The sequence below is a fragment of the Orbicella franksi genome, chromosome 4 (genome assembly GCF_964199315.1).
Source record: "Orbicella franksi chromosome 4, jaOrbFran1.1, whole genome shotgun sequence".
Classification (NCBI taxonomy): domain Eukaryota; kingdom Metazoa; phylum Cnidaria; class Anthozoa; order Scleractinia; family Merulinidae; genus Orbicella; species Orbicella franksi.
Window position 1 is genome coordinate 7,067,301 of NC_138148.1, and position 22,500 is coordinate 7,089,800.

At 42.0% G+C, this 22,500-nt stretch overlaps 3 protein-coding genes across 3 annotated transcripts in view; all 3 read left to right on the top strand.

Annotated features, from left to right (window-relative positions):
• Positions 1–6,759, top strand: part of LOC145486067 (polypeptide N-acetylgalactosaminyltransferase 2-like) — a 17,193-nt gene extending 10,434 nt beyond the window's left edge. Inside the window, exons 11-15 of the mRNA XM_081464775.1 lie at positions 479–571; positions 1,101–1,184; positions 2,715–2,841; positions 3,570–3,689; positions 4,487–6,759. Coding sequence (XP_081320901.1) covers positions 479–571; positions 1,101–1,184; positions 2,715–2,841; positions 3,570–3,689; positions 4,487–4,645 — 583 coding nt within the window. The 3' untranslated portion in view covers positions 4,646–6,759. The remainder of the gene's footprint in view (positions 1–478; positions 572–1,100; positions 1,185–2,714; positions 2,842–3,569; positions 3,690–4,486) is intronic.
• LOC145486068 (crt homolog 3-like) lies at positions 6,759–19,805 on the top strand. Its single transcript, XM_081464776.1, has 6 exons — positions 6,759–7,444; positions 13,432–13,618; positions 15,561–15,757; positions 16,082–16,241; positions 17,072–17,217; positions 17,769–19,805. The coding sequence occupies exons 1-6, from the start codon at positions 6,927–6,929 to the stop codon at positions 17,911–17,913; spliced, it is 1,353 nt and encodes a 450-aa protein (XP_081320902.1). The 5' UTR covers positions 6,759–6,926; the 3' UTR covers positions 17,914–19,805.
• A 1,653-nt stretch (positions 19,806–21,458) lies between these two features.
• LOC145486069 (crt homolog 1-like) overlaps positions 21,459–22,500 on the top strand; it is a 9,278-nt gene continuing 8,236 nt past the window's right edge. Inside the window, exon 1 of the mRNA XM_081464777.1 lies at positions 21,459–22,500. This exon is cut by the window's right edge and continues 33 nt beyond it. Within this exon, the coding sequence (XP_081320903.1) occupies positions 22,025–22,500 (476 nt within the window). The 5' untranslated portion in view covers positions 21,459–22,024.

The following is a 22,500-nucleotide window of genomic DNA, read 5'->3' on the forward strand; positions in this document are numbered from 1 at the left end:
CCCTCTGACAGAAAGTTTGAGATTTGAGCCGAAAGTTGTAGCTCTGTGCTTCACAGGGATCCGTGATCTCTGCTAACCTCGATACCAGACTCTCTCCTCCTTTGCCTCTCTTGTAGGTTGGATCTCTGATTGGTTGTTTTGAATTTTCTACTAACCTCGATACCAGGCTCTCCCCTCCTTTGCCTCTCTTGTAGGTTGGATCTCTGATTGGTTGTTTTGAATTTTCGCGCACGAGTAACTACCAATCAGAGACGTTACACGGCTGTCTAGAGCTACGTCATCAATGTGGATTTTGTTGCTGACGTCTTTCAAACGACAGAGGGATTTAGGGCGCGACAAGAGTATTGTTAGTCCTTTTGGATGGCATTGATAAGGCAATAACAGGATAATATCCCTCATGCCAGTGCTGAATACCATTCCTATAAGACAGAAATTCCCACATTGCAGTTCTTCATGCAGGATTCCTTTGTTTTTGTAGGAATACTCGTCGTACAGCTGAAGTATGGATGGACGAGTACAAGAGATTTTATTATGCTGCTCGCCCGATGGCGAGAGGTGCCAACTACGGCAGGTAATTGAAATTGAAAAAAAAAAAAAAAAGTAAAAGAGACGGTATCTGGAACTTTATCTGATTAGCTGAGACGACAATCACAGGGGATACTGCAGAAGATTTTCTTGGAGTGGAGGGGAGAATGGCAGTCTTTTTTTGATTAGAAGATAGGGAATAGAAGCTCTTCGTTGATTGGTCGAGAGAATATAAGCACTTTTTTTGATTAGTTGAGAGAATGAAAACTCTTTGATCGGATGAAAGAAGAGAAGTGTTTTAGAAGATCCTCCGTGATTGGCCGAGAGAATAGATGTTCTTCTTCGAGTGGGCTAGAGAAGAGCTTTCCTCCTCTTTGGACAATATAATAGAAGTATTTCTTTGTTTGCACCTGAGGATGCGAGCTCTTCTTTGAGTGGCGGAGAGAGTAGAAGCTCTTCCAATATAAGCTGAGTAAAAGGAAGAGCTGACGTTTCGAGAGCGCTAGCTGTTTATCAAAGCAACTCTTACTCCTTATAGTGCTGTTGTTTAATCACCTCTTTTTTCGGGTTTTTAGTATAAAGGCAAGGAAAGAGCTGCGAGAGCGTCTTCAATGCAAGTCATTCAAGTGGTATTTGGAGAACGTCTATCCTGAACTTCAGTAAGTTTGACGCAATCTTCCTCTTCCACGAACGTTCGTGAAGGAGGAAGATTGCGTGACGAGCCTAAAGAGCGTCTGCTTAGCAGGCTAATGATTCGTTCGCTTGAAATTTTTGGTTTAATACCTTATTACATGAAATTTTCGCGACACGTTTATTTCGCGATTTTGAAGTGCGCATATTTCGCGACACTTAAATCCCGCGATTTGGCACAAATTTTGTGTTTTGACTGACTTTATAACTTCGCGTTTTCGAGTACTTCATTTAGACATGACCTTGAATTAGTAAACCGACTTTATGAAAGGTTCAGTATATAATTATAGTAACGTCTAAAGTGACAAAAACGCAACGGCTGAACTGTGTGTTAACAGTAACATAATGTGAGTCACTTAATTTTCGCGTCATGTTATGTTCGCGACATTTGTTGTTCGCGTCACTTAAATTTCGCGATTTTTTTTAAATCGCGAAATTCGCGAAATTAACGTGTCGCGAAAATATGTATGGGTTATTGGCCAAGTGTGAGGTCAAGATGGCTGGATATTGGCCAAGTTCTTTTTTTGCGTGTTTATGGACCGAGACGGAGTCCAGGTCCATAAACTCGCAAAAAAAAAAAAGAGCGAGACCAATATCAAGCCATCTTGACCGAACAAGCTTGGTCAATAAAGGATTTATTATATGGCTTTCGGGGAAATTTTTCTTGCGGGACACGGCGGGTAGTCCCGAGCGGGCAAGATAGCTCCATCTTGCCCGCTCGGGTAGCCAATCAGAGCGCAGGATTTGATTCATCTTGCCCGCTCACGGAGCTAGCCATATAATAACATGTAATAAGGTAGTCGTTATACAGATCTTGCTCAAATACTCTGGTGTTTGAACTGAAGACCTGGGGCCTGTTTCTCGAAAGCCCCGGAAACCTTTCGGGCCCGAAAAGCGATTTTTAGTTAACCGGTATTTAAAGACGGACAGGTGTATACGCCTGAAACTTCTTGTACGGAATGGAACCTCTGTTTATATCAAGAATTTGTGAATAAAGTAGCTCTGTAATCATCAGGTTTGAGATTTTGCTACGGCTTTCGGCACCTTCGAAAAACGGGCCCCTGGGCCGAGTCGTTCAAAGCCTGTTTAAATTAACCCAGGATTAGCAAGCATTTTGCTTTCAGTTTTCTACTTTTTCTGTGAGGTTTTCTGTTTATGAGATATTGTCCGTCCTTCAGTTTTGAGCTTGAGTAAGCTCAAACTACACAAAACGTAAGAAGTGACAAACGTTTTGATAACATTTTACTTCGAATAACTTTTAATCCTAAACCTGTTGTAAAGTTGAAGATTAACTTGAACTTTACGCATTGATTCTGCCATTGCTGACAGAGCTTCAACACTACGTCGGAATGTTCATGTCAAAGTTAAGATAACTTCTCTTCCTAGTTACTCGTCCCTTCTTTTTGCGATATGTCACTTCTTCTCTTAGAACATTTGAAAATCAAGTAGTTGTAGTTTATCGTAATCTATTTCCCAAGTCCTTCCTGTTCTCATTGCAGAGTTCCGGAGTCTCAAGATATATCATTCGGTGAACTGAAACAAGGAAAGAAATGTCTGGATACACTTGGTAGCCAAGCCGGTGGTACTGTCGGCATGTTTGACTGTCACGGACAGGCAGGAAATCAGGTATTGTGTTACTTCATGGCGTGACAAACAAATCCTTTGCTGTAAGGGTGGCGCTTTTCTCCGGTTTCTGTAGCAGGAAGCGACTAGGAGTATTTCTACCCCCCCCCCTAGATGATATGCTACACCATCACAGGGTTACCCCCAGCATTAGGTTCGCCGGTACCCATTTATACACCTGGGTGGAGAGAGGCACTGTGGGAGTAAAGTGTCTTGCCCAAGAACACAACACAATGTCCCCGGCTGGGGCTCTAACCCGGACCGCTCAATCTGGAGACGAGCGCACTAACTACGAGGCCACTGCGCCTCCCCTGTGCTGCAAGGGACGGACCATTATTTTTTTTGGGGGGGGGGGCGGCGTAGGCGAAGAGGGGGGTGTGGATGTTGGGCAGTTTTCTGGGGCATGAAATGTTTCTCTCACTTTTAGGTTTTGCATGATTGTTTTTGGCGGGGAAAAACGTGTACAGGAACTTTTGTAACTTCAAAAATAGGACCTAGATGGTAGAAAGCACTCGCTCGATTTTTCTCCCCTTGGCTCTCAGTGCCTTCAGCAGTTTTTGCAGTGCAGGAAATTTTTTTTGGAAATTGCCCAACAATTGGTCTACTGTCTCATGCCATGTTAGCTAAGCCAATGAAAACTCTTGAATTACATTATCCAATGATCCAGTTTTTAATAATGTAAGTTTGGACTGTTGTCTACTTCTCCAAACAGTTCGTATGTTTTTCTCCAGGAATGGGCTCTAACGAAAACCAACTTCGTCCGCCATCGTGACATGTGCTTGGCATTAAAAGACTCCGCTCCTGGGAAGCCAGTAGCTATAGAGGGCTGTCGAGACAACGACAACAAACAGGTCGGTTATCCTGTGGTAGCGAAGTTTCTGAGCATAGTATTCCACGGAAATGCAAGGCTAATTTTCATCCTCAGTATTAGAACGTATTTTAATGAATGTCACAGTTTATTAATAAGCAAAGCAGCTGCAAGACAATAAGGAACAGAGATGGTTAATAATAGTGCTATCGCAAATTATCCTCCAATGTTTTGTCAGGGTAACCTTGCTTACAATTCGCGTCGGTAGCCATTTTACACGTGGGTGGAGAGAAGCACTGCGAGAGTAATTATGTGGCGGTGTAGTGGTAGGGGGGGATGTAAGCATGGCAAGGGTTGTGACTTGCACTTTTTGGGTATAACAAATTCGGTAACCATACTAAAAAAAGGAAGTGTCCCTAAGGGTCGATTTACATGGTACGACTTTGTCGCACGTGATAAGCTTACGACAGGCCTACTGCATGAGTTGTTTCGTGTAAATCAAACCTACCACTCATTTACGACTGTCGTGTACGTCACAAATAATCTCGATCCCAGGTTTTCCCTCCTTTGCCTCCTTTGTCGTTGAGGATAGAGAGCCTGGGATCGAGGTTGCGTCACAAAAAATGTCGTAGGATAGAAGGGTCCGGGCCATTACCCCTAGTTATCCTGGATATACTGAAAGGGAAGCGTGAAGGGTAAAGAGCGGAGAGAGGGGGTATAGGAATAGAATAGAAGGGGTTTCTTAAACCCCCAATCCCAACCTCCCCCTCCCTCCCGCCCCAACCCTCCATCCCCTGGAGAGTCTGTTTACAGACTTATTTGTGTCTATTTGTTTCTCAGTTGTGGGAGCACACACCTCAACGTACACTGCGTCACAAACAGTCAGGACTCTGCCTGGACAGCAAAGACGTCAAGAGCGGACAACACGTGACTATCGACAACTGTGATAGCAATAAGTACTCCCAAATATGGCAATTCTCGCTGAACATGAATAATTAGAACTAATTAATTTATTTCTTAGGAAGTGCTTTTTTTAAGAGACAGTAGAACTAAGAAGTGATGAATATTTTATAAAAAAAGAACACCTTTCGATAATTTTATACTGCAAATGGTGTGCTACTTTGAAACCATTGCAAGAAACAAGTGACTTGCATCAATTTAGGAAACATCTCGTAAGAAAACTTGCGCTAAAATCCTTACTTTTATAACTCGGTAGAGAATCCATTGTTTTGTAACCTGATAGAAACACAAGACTAGCATGAGCAGTTGACGCAATGGTGACGTAACCAAACTACACAAGACAATCAAAATAAACCAATGGTTTTATCTTTCTCCCGGTGTTTTCTGGAAAGAAGAATAGAAAGCATTTTCTTTAAGGGACAGTTTCATCTTTCTCCTCCACTCCAAAAAGAGTTAAAAAGGAGATCGTTTTTAAAATGGCTATGTTTACACAGAAGTATATATTTATAGAACTTGTCTTGTATTACTGCGCAACACAGCGATATTTAGCGATATGTCAGCTAGAAAGCTTTGCAACCTGGATTTTAGTGTTTTTCCTTTTTAATTTTACGAAAGAACGCCATTTTTATTTCCGATCGTTTTGATCAATTAGCGTGCGTTGAAAAATGGACCAATAAATAGAAATAATACAGTTTGATTACATTTGTAGCAGTTGTTTACTTGTATCGCATGGTTTTACACAATTTCACCTTAGTTAATAGAGGGGAATGGTTATTAAGCCCTGCAAACTTCAAAGGAGCAAAAAAACAAAAAGAAAAAAAGACGCCAAGATTTATGTTGGAAGGTCCACGACAGTGCACAATCTTTTGCATGAATTATGTAACCGAAACGTTTTTATTGGTTGGTTCTTCAGTCAGTAGAAAACAACTATTGTGTTTTATGCACGGTCAAGGCCAAAACAGCGAATAAAAACATACAACAAAGAACTTTGTCGGGTTTCATAAGCATTCCCCTCCATTAAGTATGATTTCACCAAACAGTAAACCCGAAAACCAAATAAATTTGACTTGAAAATGGTGCAGTTTTAACAGCACCTTGAAGGTACAAAGGTGATAAAAGCACATGACATACATGAACCGTAGATTCGTCCTCTGTGAATGATGGCATAGTGCTAAGCCAGTCACCTCATTAAGCTTGTACCCTATAACAGGTCAATTCGTTGGTGTTACAAAGAATAGTTCGCAGTCAGGTTTAATAAATTTCGCCCGATGAATGCTTAATTAACTGAAGAAAATACTTGTTAACCATTTCTTTATTTCTTTACCGTCGTGCTTAGCTTAAGGACGTTCGCACTAATTGTTTCTGCGCGTCCTTACTGCGCACGCAAATTCACATGCCATGTCATGCATGAGAGCGCGCTAAGTAACAAAATGATAGGACAGATGGCCATTGCTATGGCTTTGCCTGGATTTAACGATCTTCAGTTGGACGTTTGGTGACCCCTACGTTTCTTTCCAGAAACAGATCTTATTTACAATTATCTCCACATTGTCCAAAAATGAACAAAAAATCAATGTGGGAAGTTAAAAAAATTTCAAGATTTCTGTCCACGGGACATCGAATCCTGCCATCTTGCGGCTGCAAGGCCCGTAAACTATGGTCGCTAACTGTGAACTTGTTCTTTAAGGAACCTCACCAGTTGACTAAATTCACTTGATAAGTCCACTGAAACAATATTTGGCAGAGAAAATTTCACTTCAAAGATCTAATTGCAATATTTTTGGGCTTACAGACACTGTGGCCTTATTCGCTAACGAAGCCCGATGTTCTTTCCAGAACGAAGTCGGTGATCACCCATTTTTTTACCTCTCTGACATAAGCTAACTCATCATCTTACAGTGGTAAAAGTCTCAGAAAAAAATCGATGTTGGCAAATTTTCGCGCGAACGTCCTTAAGTTAACTGTTTGCGTGTCATGTGCAGAGTGGTGACAGTCATGTGCACACCATAGTTATTTTTAGCATGCCGATTGCCTTTGAATGAGTTGAAACATTGGTGCAGCGATGTCTGAAATTCAGTTCCTACATGTCATGTGATTCGCATGACGCAAATAAATCTTCTCAAAATAAGTAACTACAATACAATATACAATACAATACTTTATTTAACCACGCGACACCTAGGAGCGCAAGCGCTCGTTAAAACGTGTGCGTGAACTGATCTTGCGATGCAACTGAGGCACTGAAGAAAAAAAGAAAAACAGAATACTTCGCTGTGAGTTGATTTTTCAGTGCCACCGGATTTACAGCAATCTGCCACGGATGGATTCTTCCAATAGCACTGTCTCCAAGCCAAATGCACAAAGAGTGGCCTCCGATCTCCCAACGTCCTCGCGGCCAGCTTCTCTTCATGAAAAACCGCGGAAAACGGCGAAAATAGGATGTGTGGAAATGCCTCTGTTCTGTGCAAACTTGTTTTTCTCTTTTTTCGCGGTAGTTGGAACAGTTGGTCAAACCGTCTCGTTGCCTCTGTGGATCGACTCTACAAATGAAAATGAAAATCTTTCAGGGAGATCGGTGGACAGTTATTTCGTGTTTTCCTTTGCGAGTCTGTCGTTTGTTGTAATATTTGGACTGGGGACACTTTTCATTCGAATCTTTTCGCCTCAAGATATCGGTGAAACGGAGAAGCACTTTCCTCACTTACAGCTGTTTCTAGTCGGCCTCTGTGATTCATTAAACGGAGCGATGATTGTCTTTGCGAGCAAGGGATCGAGAACTCCGCCGTATCTCCAGGCCATTCTCGGGAACTTCGGGATTCCTTTGACCATATTATTCAGGTGAGTGATTAGCCGGTCCACACTACGCCGGAGAAATTTGAAAACATAGCTTTATTTCTAAGGTTAGGTCTACCGTCCACTCTGATCCGTCATGAAAACGGAGCTTTTCGAAAGCGCTCTTCAAACCGGAGGAATTTGAACACGCCGGCTTTTTTTTTTACGTGTGGACAAAAAACATTTTGAAAACGAAGCTTTTCAAAACAATGACGTTATGATAATCATGTGATTTCCCTGACTGATGTTTCCTCGCGGTAAAACAAATCCAAAATGACCGGTGATTATTGCGTTTTGAAATTTTTCAGGCTTAGTTGTGGACGGAAAACATTTGATGCGTTTTCAGAGTGAAACCTCCGTTTTCAAATTCCTCCGCCGTACTATGGACGGGGCCCAAATTGATGTGAACGCGGAAAGCACCGAAGTTTGACATTCGCAGGGATACCTGACGGAAGTCACGCGATGTATCCCGCGTCACGCGTGCAAAACCCCGTTAATCCGTCACCAACGGGCCACAAAACTCCGGCCGTATTTACGGAGTGGCCGAATTAAAGGGGTTCTTTAAGTAACAAAATGAATGACTGACTGAGTTTTTATTCGGGCCAGAAAAAAGTGGCCGTATTTAACGTGGTAAGGACGTAAGACGGGCTTCCACTGTATACTGCAATTCATTATTTTAAGCCCGCGGATGGCGTGACGTAATTATGCTTGTACCCTACAACAGTTCGATTCGTTCGTATTGTAAACAAAAGTTCGCAGGTAGGTTTCATAAATTTCGCTCAATGAATGTTTAATTAAGTAAATCAAATATTTGTTAACCATTTCTTTATTTCAAAAGTAATATAAAAGACTATGTGGGAATGCATTAAGCAACGACAACGACGACGTCAAAGACGACACCTAGGAGAAAAAAACATGAATTTACATTTTCCCGTCGAATTTCGCAGATGCCTAGACCTGTTCAGTACGTCTGTCCGCCTCAGAACTAACTCTAGCTTAATATGTAATGCCATCGTTCAATTCCAAATGAAAATACGAAAAATTGCCCGCCGTCGTTCGCGTTTTGCGAAATACAGAGACGTTGTTTTGCACAGGATGGTTACGAAATGTAAATGTACAAAGATTTACAACGTTCACTGCCATTGTTTTACTCATTAAGCCTTTGATGTGACGTTCTCGTTGCTGTTACCGTTGTACTTAGCTTAGGTTCCCTGTTTGCGAGTCATGTACAGAGGGGTGAAAGTCATGTGCGCATGCTGATTGTCTATGAATGAGTTGCAACATTGGTGCAGCGATGTCTGAAATTCAGTTCCTACATGACATGTGATTCCTACGATGCAAGTAAATCTTCACAAAATGAGTATCTCATCTTGCCAAGCAAATGGGACACTGAACAAAAAAGAAAAACACAATACTTCGCTGTGAGTTGATTGTTCAGTGCCACCGGATTTACAGCAACTTGTCACGGATGGATTCTTCCAGTAGCACTTTCTCCAGGCCAAATGCTCAAAGAGTGGCCTCCGATCTCCCAACGTCCTCGCGACCAGCATCTCGTCGCGAAAAACCGCGGAAAACGGCGAAAATAGGATGTGAAGAAATGCCTCTGTTCTGTGCAAACTTGTTTTTCTCTTTTTTCGCGATACTCAAAAGAGTTGGTCAAAGCGTCTCGTTACCTCTGGATCGACTCTACAAATGAAAATGAAAATCTTTCAGGGAGATCGGTGGACAGTTATTTCGTGTTTTCCTTTGCGAGTCTGTCGTTTGTTGTAATATTTGGACTAGGGACACTTTTCATTCGAATCTTTTCGCCTCAAGATATCGGTGAAACGGAGAAGCGCTTTCCTCACTTACAGCTGTTTCTAGTCGGCCTTTCTGATTCATTAAACGGAGCGATGATTGTTTTTGCGGGCAAGGGATCGAGAACTCCGCCGTATCTCCAGGCCATTCTCGGGAACTTCGGGATTCCTTTAACCATATTATTCAGGTGAGTGATTAGCCGCGTCCACGCTACGCCGGAGAAATTTGAAAACGCAGCTTTATTTCTACGATTAGGCCTACCGTCCACTCTGATCCGTCATGAAAACGGAGCTTTTCGAAAGCGCTCTTCAAACACGCCGGGTTTTCTTTTTCGCGTGGACAAAAAATATTTTGAAAACGAAGCTTTTCGAAAACGATGGCGTTGTGACAGGAGCCATAATCGGGGACGGAGACCGTAAGTCTTGGGATCCGCGCGCACCTATGATATGGGACAATTCTTCTATTTTTAGAACAAATTGCACCATCCTGACGTCATATATCCGCGCGGATCCACGCACATATGTCGGGGGCTCTCGCGTGGATGTTGTCACGTTGCGTGATCAAATGGTGAGAGTTGCGAGATTCTCTTGCAGATTTTTCACAGCGATGGCAGGGAATAAGGCAGGGACTAAGAACCAGTGCTCTTATATGTAGTTTTATGCTCTGAGCTAATGGAAAAGGTGAGTTTTTTAGTGTCCAAAACAAGACTTCAATTTCGCGCTGTGAATGAATATTAAATCTATGCTCGCGCTAGTTGAACGCGTAAGCTTTTGCGTTTGGTCTGTAAAGAAAAGTTATGAAAGAAAACTCTTTACTCTGGTATCGAGCTAATTTAAGAGTTTCTCAAACGATGCTTAATCATAACCAAAACCTGTTTTCGGTAGTTTCTTAATATTTCTCTTTGTTTGCCGAGTTTGCAAAAGTTTTTGCATAGTGCAGCGCGTGCATTTTCAAGTCCGAGTCGGTGTTTTCAATTGTCAACAAATCTTGACAAAGATTTCTTCCGTTGTCTTTTGTGCTGAGATGCTGCAAACAATTTTCACCAACGCCAAAAGGCTGCTAACATCATCTGTGTTTCTTTAACATAGTGAAATTTTACACTGCGAAAATAAAATAGACAAGGAGTTGTGATAACTCAACCAACAAAATCGAAATCATTGTTCGAGTTGATTACAAAAAGCGTCATCGTAACTTTGCCGATTATTTCTGCTGTATTCACATATTTTGAGCTAAGCTTTTAATATGTTCTCAAACATTTATCAACCTTAAACATATTTAAAAACTAGAGATATTATCTGAGTTCGATGTACGTTTTCACGCGAAAGTGCGAGAGTCCAATTTGTCATGTTTTACTGACTGTACAAAACACACATCGGCTGGCGCTCTTATTCATCGACAAACGACAGACAACTTATTGAATTTTTACACAAACAAACCTGAGCAGCATCTACAGACATAAACTTCATTGGCACTTATTGGGCCTTAATAAAACATCAAGCGTTGCTTACAATTCAGGCGAAACTTGCAATTATTTTTTTTCTACTTTTCGGTCGCGATAGACTCTGGCGAAATCCTCGCAAGCATGTGGCAAGAGGAGGGAAACTTTGTAGTCCTGAAACGCTGCTATATCCAAAAATAATAATATCCAACTAGTTTTCTTGCTGAGGTATGGAAAAGCTGTTAATCTTCAACATATGTGAAACTTAGGGTGGAGTATTAAATGCGGAGCTCTTGTAAAAGAAGCAGCGGAACATAACATGGTCAGTGACACTGTCTTACTTCACTCAAACTGGAGCAGCTTACGACGAAAATTCTGAAGTAAAATTCCAACAGACATGAACGTATTGAGTTGTGGGCCAAAAGCATCAAACATTTCGGAAATTTCGAAAGCCATTCCCCCGCGCTACATCCGCAAAAATCCTCGCAGCGTGTACGCGCGTGTACCGCACATGATGACGCAATTTGTTCTAAAAATAGAAAAATTGTCCCATATCATAGGGACAGCTCCAAAACTAGAAATAGCGCGCGCTTACGGTCGCCGTCCCCGATTATGGCTCCTGGTTATGTAATCACGTGATTTCCCTGACCGATGTTTCCTCGCGGTAAAACAAATCCAAAATGACCGGTGATTATTGCGTTTTGAAATTTTTCAGGCTTAGTTGAGGACGGAAAACATTTGATGCGTTTTCAGAGTGAAACCTCCGTTTTCAAATTCCTCCGCCGTACTATGGACGGGGCCCAAATTGATGCGAATGTGGAAAGCGCCGTAGTTTGACATGCAGGCATCACGCGATGTTAGACGGAAATCACGCGATGTATCCCGCGTCACGCGCGCAGAACCCCGTTAATCCGTCACCAACGGGCCACAAAACTCTGGCCGTATTTACTGGGTGGCCGAATCAAAGGGGTTCTTTAAGTAACAAAATGAATGACTGACTGAGTTTTTATTCGGACCAGAATAAAGTGGCCGTATTTAACGTGGTAAGGACGTAAGACGGACTTCCATTGTATTACAGTGGAAGCCAGTCTTACGTCCTTACCTCGTAGTACTGCAATCCTGGCAGGGGGGGTGGGGGAGGAGGTACTCACAGAAAAGATGGGTGGGGGTGTGCTGCCCACTTCCCAAAACCCTTACCCTATATATGATCAAAATCTGCGATTTTTGCTACCCTATTTATGACCTGACCAAAAATTTGATACCCTATTTATGACCTATGCGGCTGGCACAGTTGCCGTAAACATAAGTTATGAAGGGCTTTTGTTGATGGTCTTATTGATAGTAATGAAAAAGTAGCTTCTTCTAAGAAGTATACCCAATTCAAGACTAGAGTGCTAAAACCATAACCTATTTAAGACCAAAGTGGCCAAAATCGATACCCTATTTATGACCAAAGCGGTTGAAAACCCTACCCTTAAAGACCGCACATACCTATATGGCCCATATAAGGGAGTAGCCCCGACTCTGCAATTCATTATTTTAAGCCCACGGATGGCTTGATGTAGTCATTCTATGAGTTGCAGGAGACAGTCGAATGGCACTCAATTACCCCATTCCAATAAAACTTTGTTCTTTTTGTGTCGATGTGTTTGTTTAACTGACAGAAAATGGAAAATAAACTTGTTCAGGTAAAATATGTAATGACAGCGTTCAATTCCAAATGGAAATACGAAAAACATATAAGCCGTCGTCGTTCGCGTTCCCCAGACTACGCAGAACTTGCTCATATCACGTTGTTGTTTCGCAGAGAACGGCAAAGAAATGTACTAAGATTTATGACGCAGTGCACATGTTTTCCTCATTTAACGTTTTGCTTTGTTACGCTCTCGTTGCCGTCGTCGTCATGGTTTGCCTAAGCTCCCTATTGAAAACGGAATGGTAAACTGATCATTTCGTTATAGAAAAGATTCTCGAAAACAAAGTCCGCGATTAGTGGCCACTTCCAAAAGTAGGAGTAAAGTTTCACGGTTGTCAGGAAGTGCATTCCTAAGAAGGAGCGACCTAAAACGCAACTTGACTCGTGAGTTTTTCCGTTAGCAATCACAGCTAGGCAATGAACAAGCTGTGCGATGATCAAACATTTGTTTAGCCTTATTCCAAAGGCAATACATTGCTCTGCTTTGATGTGATATTAAATGATTTTGAGCCGCATCAGAAACTAGAGTTGTTTTTATTTGTGTCGAAAAGTAATTGGTTTTGCATTACAACGCTACACGCTTGAGTCACGCTTGGCCTAAAAAACAAATCGTGCCAGCTTTCATCCAATCAGGAGTAAAACCAATACCAATCGAGTCTCGCTCACATACGTTTTCCAGCGCTTCGCGTCACCTACATGTATCCGCTTCGAGTTTTGATTGGTTTATTGGATAGTCTATGTCCTTTGTGATTGCCCAGAGTCAATACTTTGGTTTTGGTTTTAGTCTCAATTGAAAACCGATCTATGCGGCACAGGAAGGTACCGAACCGAACCGAGCCGAGCCGAAGGTGGCGATTCCTTTAGCACCAGCCTTTTCGTTTTCAGAAATCGCGCTGTTGAAAAACAGATGACTATTTCATAAGTTTCCCTTGACAGATCATAAAGTATGTATTCTGTGTGGCGAAGAGGTAGCATTTCACAGGCACGAACTAATGGTCTTTTTAGCAGACATTCCACCGTCGTGCCGCAGTGTCTAAGATCGTTTTGTTATTTTTTCCACAGGGTGCTCATCGTACGAAAGAGGCCGACACTTCTAAAGCTGCTCTGTGGTCTCGCTGTAGTTGTCGGTCTTTTTGTTTGCCTCATTCCAACAATTTTTCCCAGTGTTGATCCTAAAGCGGAGAAAACAAAAACCGAAGCTCATGGCGTTTCAAGAGTGATGTGGCCTCTCATTTTCATGCTTGGATTTGTAAGTAATTTGTACACATACGCATTTCGGTTGTTATCTTGTGCCTCTGCTTCAAAACGAGTCATCATGCAAAATCTTTCACATGAAAATGAGTTTGATTTGCATGAAAATGAACCTGTAGGCGGAACGCATTTTCACATGAATGGTTTCGCACAAAGACTCTTTTAGACAGGGAGGCAAAAGGCGACTTCCCGAATTGATTCTCATTGTAAAAGTAAAATATATGGGTTATTGACCAAGTGTGAGGTCAAGATGGCTGGATATTGGCCAAGTTCTTTTTTTGCGAGTTTATGGACCGAGACGGAGTCGAGGTCCATAAACTCGCAAAAAAAGAACGAGGCCAATATCCAGCCATCTTAGCCGAACAAGCTTGGTCAATAAAGGATTTATTATATTGCTTTCGGGGAAATTTTTCTCGCGGGACACTGCGGGTAGTCCCGAGCGGGCAAGATAGCTCCATCTTGCCCGCTTGGGTAGCCAATCAGAGCGCAGGATTTGATTCATCTTGCCCGCTCGCGGAGCTAGCTATATAATAAGCTTTTTTATTTCTTCATTGTCATATGGGCAAGATAAATTCTGCGTCAGGCCAGTGGCCCATTCGGCCCAAGCTGATCTCGGATTCTGTAGCATGAAGCGACTAGTATTTGTACTTCTCGCTAGATGATCAATCCCAGGGTTACCCCCCCCCCCCCAGCAATAATTCGCTAATATATAGATTTAGCTAAGCCTAAAAACGGAGCTCCTGGGCTGGGTTGTTCAAAGCCCGGTTAAGATAATCTAGCTTAAGCGAAAATTTTGATTTTAGTTTTGTAACTTTGCAGTGAGGTTTTATATATTGTTTGGCTTTCTGTTTTGAGTTTGAATAATCTCAAAATACACAAAACAGAACATTTGTATACAATAATTATTTATACTTCTGTTAACTTTTAATCCTGGGTTAGCGTTAACCGGCTTCCGAACAACCCGGCCCCGTTTACAACAAGTTAACTTAACATGAGCCCGTGATCCAATAGAAAACCACTTCTTGATCAACGGTCAACTAAAAAAAAAACACGTTACCGCTATGAGCTCAAAACTTGAGCCCGCGATATGGTCACATGATACTGGTCAGCGGATACCTTGTTTTGACAGGTGTCAATTGACCATAACATGGATGTCCAATATCTAAGAAGGAGGCTATAAATCAAGGCTGCATGTCTCTGTTAACGTTTTAGCTGGAGCATGGCCGCCATCTTGCGGGACTCCGTCGTCGTCGTTCGTACGCGCCCACCGCTAGCCATGATAATCATGAGAAAATCAATTCATGGGTCTCCTTTTCTTTCCTATATGGGTATGGGGCTCCGCTTGGTGGCCCTTGAGGCCGCCGGAGCTCCGCTATTACCTTTTTTATACACCTGGGTGGAGAGAAGCACTGTGTGAGTAATTAGCACTTAATAACTGGCCTCAAGGGAAGCAGTGAGTTTTGCTTCCCCGTGACCCTTCTCCCGAGGCAAAGCCGAGGGGAACATTGAGGTCGAGGGGAAACAAAACTCCCTGTTTCCCGGCGCGGGGCCAGTCATTAAGTATTTTGTTATACCTCCCAACTCAAAAATAGAAAGAAAAAAAAAAACTGCGAAAGAATCGTTTGCTTGACGCCGGCTGACTCACAAATTGGCCGCGGTTTCAAGGAGCACGGCCTGATCACGTGCGAGTCGAAAGTTCAGGTTGTCTTTTTCCCTGGGGAGTTAGTGAGTTTTGTTCGCCCTTGGGAGTTAATGAGGTTTGACCCACGCAGGTGACACGTTCTCCTCCAGTCAGGAAACGTATTTGAATTGGGAGGCAGAATACGACGCGATGACCCTGGTCAGGGCTCGAACCCAGGCCGCTCAAATCACCCGCGCTATCTCATTGTAACGTGGTATAAACGGCTCGAGCTCTAGGTTTTTTCCTCTGACATTTCTAGGTACCCGCAACCGTTATGAATGTCATCATTGAACGAGGAGTGAAGATGGAAAACCAAATATCGAGAAGAAGAATCAACTTGGTTTACTTCCTGTTCTGGACCTCTTTATATCAACTTCTTTGTGTTGGTTTGCTTTTCTGGCTAGATATTCTGCCTTGGTATGGAAACGTTGACAGTATCAGCGAGTTTCGAAGAAAGTATGTTTTCTTCTTTAAATATTTTGTCTGTTCGCCAATTCATTAAAGAGAAAAATATATTCTAGGATCTCATTCTGGTAGTCGCAGGTCTCCAGGGACATAGCTCGATTTCTAGCCATTTTTGGAGTTTAGCTATCATCGGAGTGGTGGTCTGGGGCAAAGAACGAAGGCTCGCAATTGGACTAGACATTGAGCCTATCGTGGACAAGAACCAACAGTTAATTGTTTTAGTGAGTTTGAGAAGATAAAGGCCTACGAATTCCACAAGAATCCTCGTTTGGGACCCTAGCTCAGTCTAATTGAAGTCCTATCTTTCTTTTGTAGTTGGTGGTTTGGAGTTCAATGTTTCTTTGGCGCAGCAGGTTGTGATTCCACATGTGGCATCAGAGGAACCATGTTTATTCTCATGTACGTTTGTGCTTATGCTGGATCAGCAAATCTGTTAAGACACACGGAGGGAGCTACTTGGGTGGCCATTGTCGTAGTAAGAACAAACGATATAAAACAAGATGACGTTATTTAATTACTTCAGTAACGGTCTTGAACTGTAGAAGAGATCGCCTTATTTTCCTCTGTTTAAAATATTAAGTCCATTTTGGGCATAGTCGCCCGTGAGGCAGGCGCTTATCTCCGCCGTTTTCCGTAGCGTAACGCGACTAGGTATATTCCTGTTCCCCGTGAATGGGATGCTACTCCATCGCAGGGTTACCCCTACCCCCCCCCCTCCCCCCTTTAAATCTCTTAAATTCCCAGTACCCATTTATACAACGGGACAGAGAGAGGCACTGTGAGACAAAAGTGTTTTGCCCAAGAACACAACACAGAGATCTTTTCTAGGGTTCGAAGCCAAACCGCTTGATCCGTATTACACATTACACACTAGTTAGCGCCTATCACAGTTTAAAGTATTATACTAAGCAATATCTCTTCCCACTTTGTTTCTCTGTTTTAACAAGCCGTTGCGAAGTTGTTCGGAAGGTTGTTTTCTGGAGCATATGCAACGCATATAGTGGGGCTGCTTTCGTGACTTCTTGCAAGGTTTCTACAACGTAAACCGTGCGAGACAAGGTCATTACCGCGTGGTGTTCCTAAGTTGGACCAAATTTCTCTAACAACTTTCTGTCGCAACAGCAAAAAATCTTCCTGAGGTGGGCTCAGTGAGCAGGCAAACGATTAAGCTTTGGCATCTAAGGGGGATGGGCTGCTTTGGAGGGTATATGACCAATTTTCAGGTGTGTTAAACTTATTCTGCACCTAGCTGTTCATAAGCTAAACGGTGATAAGATTATGATGTCCTTTGCCATTTTTTGTTAGTCCCTAGTTACTCCTCTGGGTTTTCTTTTCTGGACTTTGTTCAACGAATCACCGTTCAAGTGGCACCCTGAGGGTCATGTGAGCACTTGGTTTAGCATCGGCGCACTGGCAATCATGGTTCCCGCCATTTTTGCCTACAACATGGGGTAAGAAAAGAATTACCTTATTTTACCTTTATTTTACAATTTACTGAAAAATTATCCTTAAAAATGGTTGTTGTCCAAACCGACGATAGGTAGAAAAGAGTACATTGGCAAGCCATCACCTTTTGGACATTAAACGTGAAAAGAAAGGTTATCTGCTAAAAACGACGAGCTGTGATTTTCCTTAACAGAATATATGGGAGTTCCCCCATATTTATAACAACGAAAAACCACATCGCATTTACATTGATGATCATGACACCGTAGCAATATTTCTTAACTAGTGACTACTTACTTTTCTTATCGTTAACGTCTCTACTTGCTCTTGGACAAACGTTTTCAGTCGGTCATGCTCATTGGTCATTGATCACCATGTTAAGCCGAAAATATGCAATGCGCATGACAGAAAGAACTTTGAGATAAGGCATTCTCGTCCCCAGTGTAACTCTTGTTACAAGTTCGCCGATCACGTGACCAAAAGAACTGGAGGCTCTGGGGACGAGAATGTAGATGAGGTTCCTGCTAAGGCGATTGTTTTTATTTTTCTTTCGTAGGGCGCCAGAGATTTCTCTAAACCCTGAAGAAAGCCGTCGAGAAGAGCTTTTCTTCTCCGATTCCGTGAGTCAGTACCATTCAGATCCTGGTGCAGAAGAACCTCTTCTCTCCAACAAAACCAGCTTGTCAAGCTATACCGTTTAAAGGGTCTTCTTGCAACGTCTCTTACCCGAGACATAAACACTGTATATGCACCGCCTTCATTGTTCACTTCTTTATATTAACCTTGTAGCGGCGCACGTAAAACTGAACATTACATGAATTTATTTATTGAATTTCAACGATTCACAGAGCCCTTAGAGCTTTCGTATTTTTCGCACACCGGCCACCGGCTATTCTTAAACTTAACTAGTATGTGTAGAAATTCTTACTTTTTTAAACTCGAAAAGAAATCCGTTGTTTTGTATCCTGATTTAAACACATGCGATGATGGCACAAGCATATTATATTATCGCAATCAAAATAAACGAATGATTTTGCTTTGTTTTTCTCATAGTGTTTTCTGAAAAAAAATAGATAACATTTTCTCTGCGTTTCTATTGAGTTATAATTTATCATCATCATCATCATTATCATCGTCATCGTCATCATCATCATCATCATTATCATGTTTTATCTGCCACACCATAAATAAAGAAAGCCCATATACAGTAACAAACAAAAAGACGGCGAGGAGACCTACAAAAAAACCACCAGGCTTATAGCGAAGGTCACCTCAATTGTTAACAATTGCAATAGAGTAAATTTAATGAAGCCCAAAATGAAGTTACATGCTTGTCGATAGATAAGAGACACTTTCATCTTTCAACTTCACTCCAAACAAGAGAACGTTTCAAAATGGTTACGTATACGTTTAGACAGACGTTCCGTTATAATGATATATTTATACAATTTGGCTTACATCACACCGCAACACAGCGTACGTTATTCAGCGTTACATGGAGTAAAGTGAGAGCCTCCCAGGGGGTTTTTTAGGAACAAGGGAATATGATCAAATTTTTCAAGGGAATAGGACAACTTAAACGAAAAATTTTACGACACAATTGAATTTATTAATAGGGAACAAAGGGAAAAACTGAAATTTTCAAGGGAAAGGGAACATGCTACCCCCGTGGAAGGCCCCCTAAAGTGCTTTCTTTTTTCTTTCCCTCTATCTTAATTATTCTTTAAAAATTATACAAAAGAGTTTATAATAATGAAGCAAGGCTGATCACTACGTAGAAAGCTTACTGCGGACAACGACACGATAGAGCCCAAACTGAAAGCTAGGAATTGCAACCGTGGACAGCTGTTTCGACCTGGTTGGGTGTCGTGAGCACGGTGAAGCAGCAGAAGTAGAAAAACTGGCTTGGGGACCGATTGTCTATTAAATGTTTTAGCACAATTGCTCTGACTAGTCTCGCAATCTGATTGGCTAATTTGCCGTTGTCGATAAGAGTCCAGACAACGCTGCCCGCGTCAGTGTGTCACGCTCCCGGTCACGCTCTGAAAAAAACATTTTCTTTGACGTTGATACTGTGATAATGATCGTTGTCGATAAGAGTACAGACAACGCTAAACCACGTACATTCGATTTGTTAATTTCATCTGATGAGGTCACTGCCATGAGCATAACGTAGACAATCGGTCCCCAAGCCGGTTGTTCTATTTTTTGCTGCTACATCGTGCTGACGAGACCCACCAGGTCAAAACAGCTGTACACAGTTGCAATTCTTGGCTTTCAGTTTGGACTCCATTATGACGTCGTTGCCGCGTTAAGCTTTCTACGTAGTAATCAGCCTTGCTTCATTGTTATGTTTCTATTTTTGGCTGATCAGATTTTTTACAGATCCTACGTATACCAGCAGCATTTTCGTTTGCGGTCTCTTGCATCATTTGTATTTACAAAAGAATGCCGTATTTTTTTTTTCAGCACTTTATTTCCAACTAAATTGTAACAATCGTTTTTTGACCAATTAGCGAGTGTCAGGAAAAGTGGACCAATAAGTCCAATAAATATAAAACTAATGTAGTTTGATTGCATTCGTAACACTTGTTCACTTCTAATGTATGTTTTTACACAATTTCACCAAACATGAACCCGAAAACGAAATAAATTTGTCCGGAAAAGATTGGAATTTTTGCAATAACTTGAAGGCACAATACCCTAGACTCACACCCAGTCATGATATTGGCATAGTCGAAGGCCCGGTACCTCAATTCGTTTATGTTAGGAATTCATGGTGACGTATAACAGAATAAAGCATAATAATCGATGCTTCATGTTGCCAGCAAAATCGGACAGACCCAAGTTTGGAATGTACGGACGATGGGACGAGGGATTCAAAGAAATTGAACAGGAAAAAGTCTACCTTACCATGCATATGGCAGCTGCGCCCGCAGTACGAGCGGCAGTCAAAACTGAGCTGCCCTACCGAAACGACACGGTAGGAGCCTTTTTCTTCGCAGCTAACAAAAATAAAGACAATGCTAAAGTTGCTTTGGCCTCTTCTAATAGTTAACTTGAGAATTCCGGGTTTCATTTGACGAGGAACAGCATATTTTGTTCAAAATAACACAACTATCACGCTACCTGGCGACACTCGACGAACTACGAGCGAAGACGAACTACAGTAGAACCCCGGTAACTCGAACTCGGATAACTCGAACTCCCCCGCTAACTCGCACTCAAAAATCCCATTTTCCCTGGATTTGACCCCACTTTTCAGTCATTTTAACTCGGTTAACTCGAACTCGGATAAATCGAATTCCCCGCTACCTGGAACTAAATTTCGTTTCCCTTGATAAAAATGTACCCTGATAACTCGAATTCTGGTTCATGTAACCCACCAGGGATGTCATCCGATTACCTTTTCTTGTCGTGTAATCGGAAAAAAAACACTCAAAACTTCCACCACAGCAATTTGATTTTGATTAGTTCAACCGACCGTTCACATATTTGACTGCATGTACAGAGGGGTGACAATTGAATTTACATCATGGTTATTTTTTGGATGCCGTTTATCTCTAAATGAGGAGTAACAGTAATTTCTAGAGTGCGTTTCTTTAAGAAAATCCAATCGATGGATTGGATTCCAAAATCCAAAAACGGATTTTGCGTTTCTTTACTACTCAATTCAACAGGTCGTTCTTCGCAAACTTCAAAATTTTATTTTAAGATCAAAAGATTCGTTTTTCTCTCTCGCTCTGACGGTGTACTTGTACTAAAATGACTCAACGCCTATACGGCACTCATTGAAGCTTAGCGAAACCTAATTTGATCGGCTTACAACAGTTTCTTTGATCACGGAATATCATTACCTGACACGCAAGCTTACATGTTTTGTTGATAGGATGAAACGCGTTTACAATCTGGTGCTAATTAACTGGTAATCATCGACTGAACTATTTGAGACTGTCAGGCACGTGCTTCCGATTTCTATTATTCCCAGATTCCTTGAATCACGCAACTTAAAAATAGGATAAACTGTCACACAATTAAATTGAAACTTTTATGACACTTGGATTAATCTGTTTAGTAAAGAAACGCAAAATCCGTTTTTGGATTTTAGAATCCAATCTTGGGTTTTCTTAAAGAAAAGCATTAGTGTGCGTTCCTTTGGGGTGATCTGGATCAGGATCAGCGATCCAATTCACTCAGATCATAGTACATCAAAGGAGTCGGTGAGTCCGTGACCAGAGGGGATTCGCCGGTTCTCTTGCTTTCTTGTCAAATTCTGGACAAAAAAATCCCCAAACACGTAACGATCTTCCTTCAAATTTGACTCATTTTTTTCTCAGAAATTACGTGTTTTTGCATCCTTTTGTGATTCAATTACCAAATATGGATACGCTGTAATGCATGCAAGTCTTGCTTGACTTAACTTTCCAAGGTTAAGAAAATCACACAATCATTTGCATCACTTAGCTTGTTTTTAACTTTTGTTGTAAGACGTCAAACCACAACAGTTTTGTTTAGTGTACTATGATTGCACCATGGTTCTTTTTCCCTAAATGGGGTGTAACATTGGTGATTCCCGTAATTCAATGCCCTTATGCGCTCCAGCCACAATAGCTCTATGACGTCAATTGCGCAACAACAACATGCATGTGACTCGTATGACGCAATTGATTTCAGGAAAGGAGCACCCGTTCTTGCCAAAGCGAAAGCAGAAGTGAGCGCAGCTGAAACACTGAGGAAGAAAACAATTTGTATAGATTGTTCAGGTCTGCTCAGTGCCACAATATTTAAACCAAGCCTCCACGGTCCAAACAGATGGATCCCTCCAACAGCACTGTCTCTCGAGCCACAATGCAAAGGCTAGCCTCCGATTTCCCAACCTCCACGCACCCTGCATCTCTTCACGGAAAAGCCAAAACGGTGAAAATAGGACATGTAGAAATCCCGCTGTTCTGGGCAAACTTGTTTTTCTCTTTTATCGCCATAGCCGGTCAAGTTGGTCAAAATGTCTCCTTACCTCTTTGGATCGACTCTACAAATGGACGTCGTTCAGGGAGATCGGTGGACAGTTATTTCGTGTTGTCCTTTGCAAGTCTGTCGTTTGTTGTAATATTTGGACTGGGAACACTTTTTATTCGAATCTTTTCACCTCAAGAGCTCGGTGAAACGGAGAAGCGCTTTCCTAACTCACTGCTGTTTTTAGTCGGCCTCTGTGATGCACTGAACGGAGCGTTGGTTGTTTTTGCCAGCAAAGGGTCGAGAACTCCGCCGTATCTCCAGGCCATTCTCGG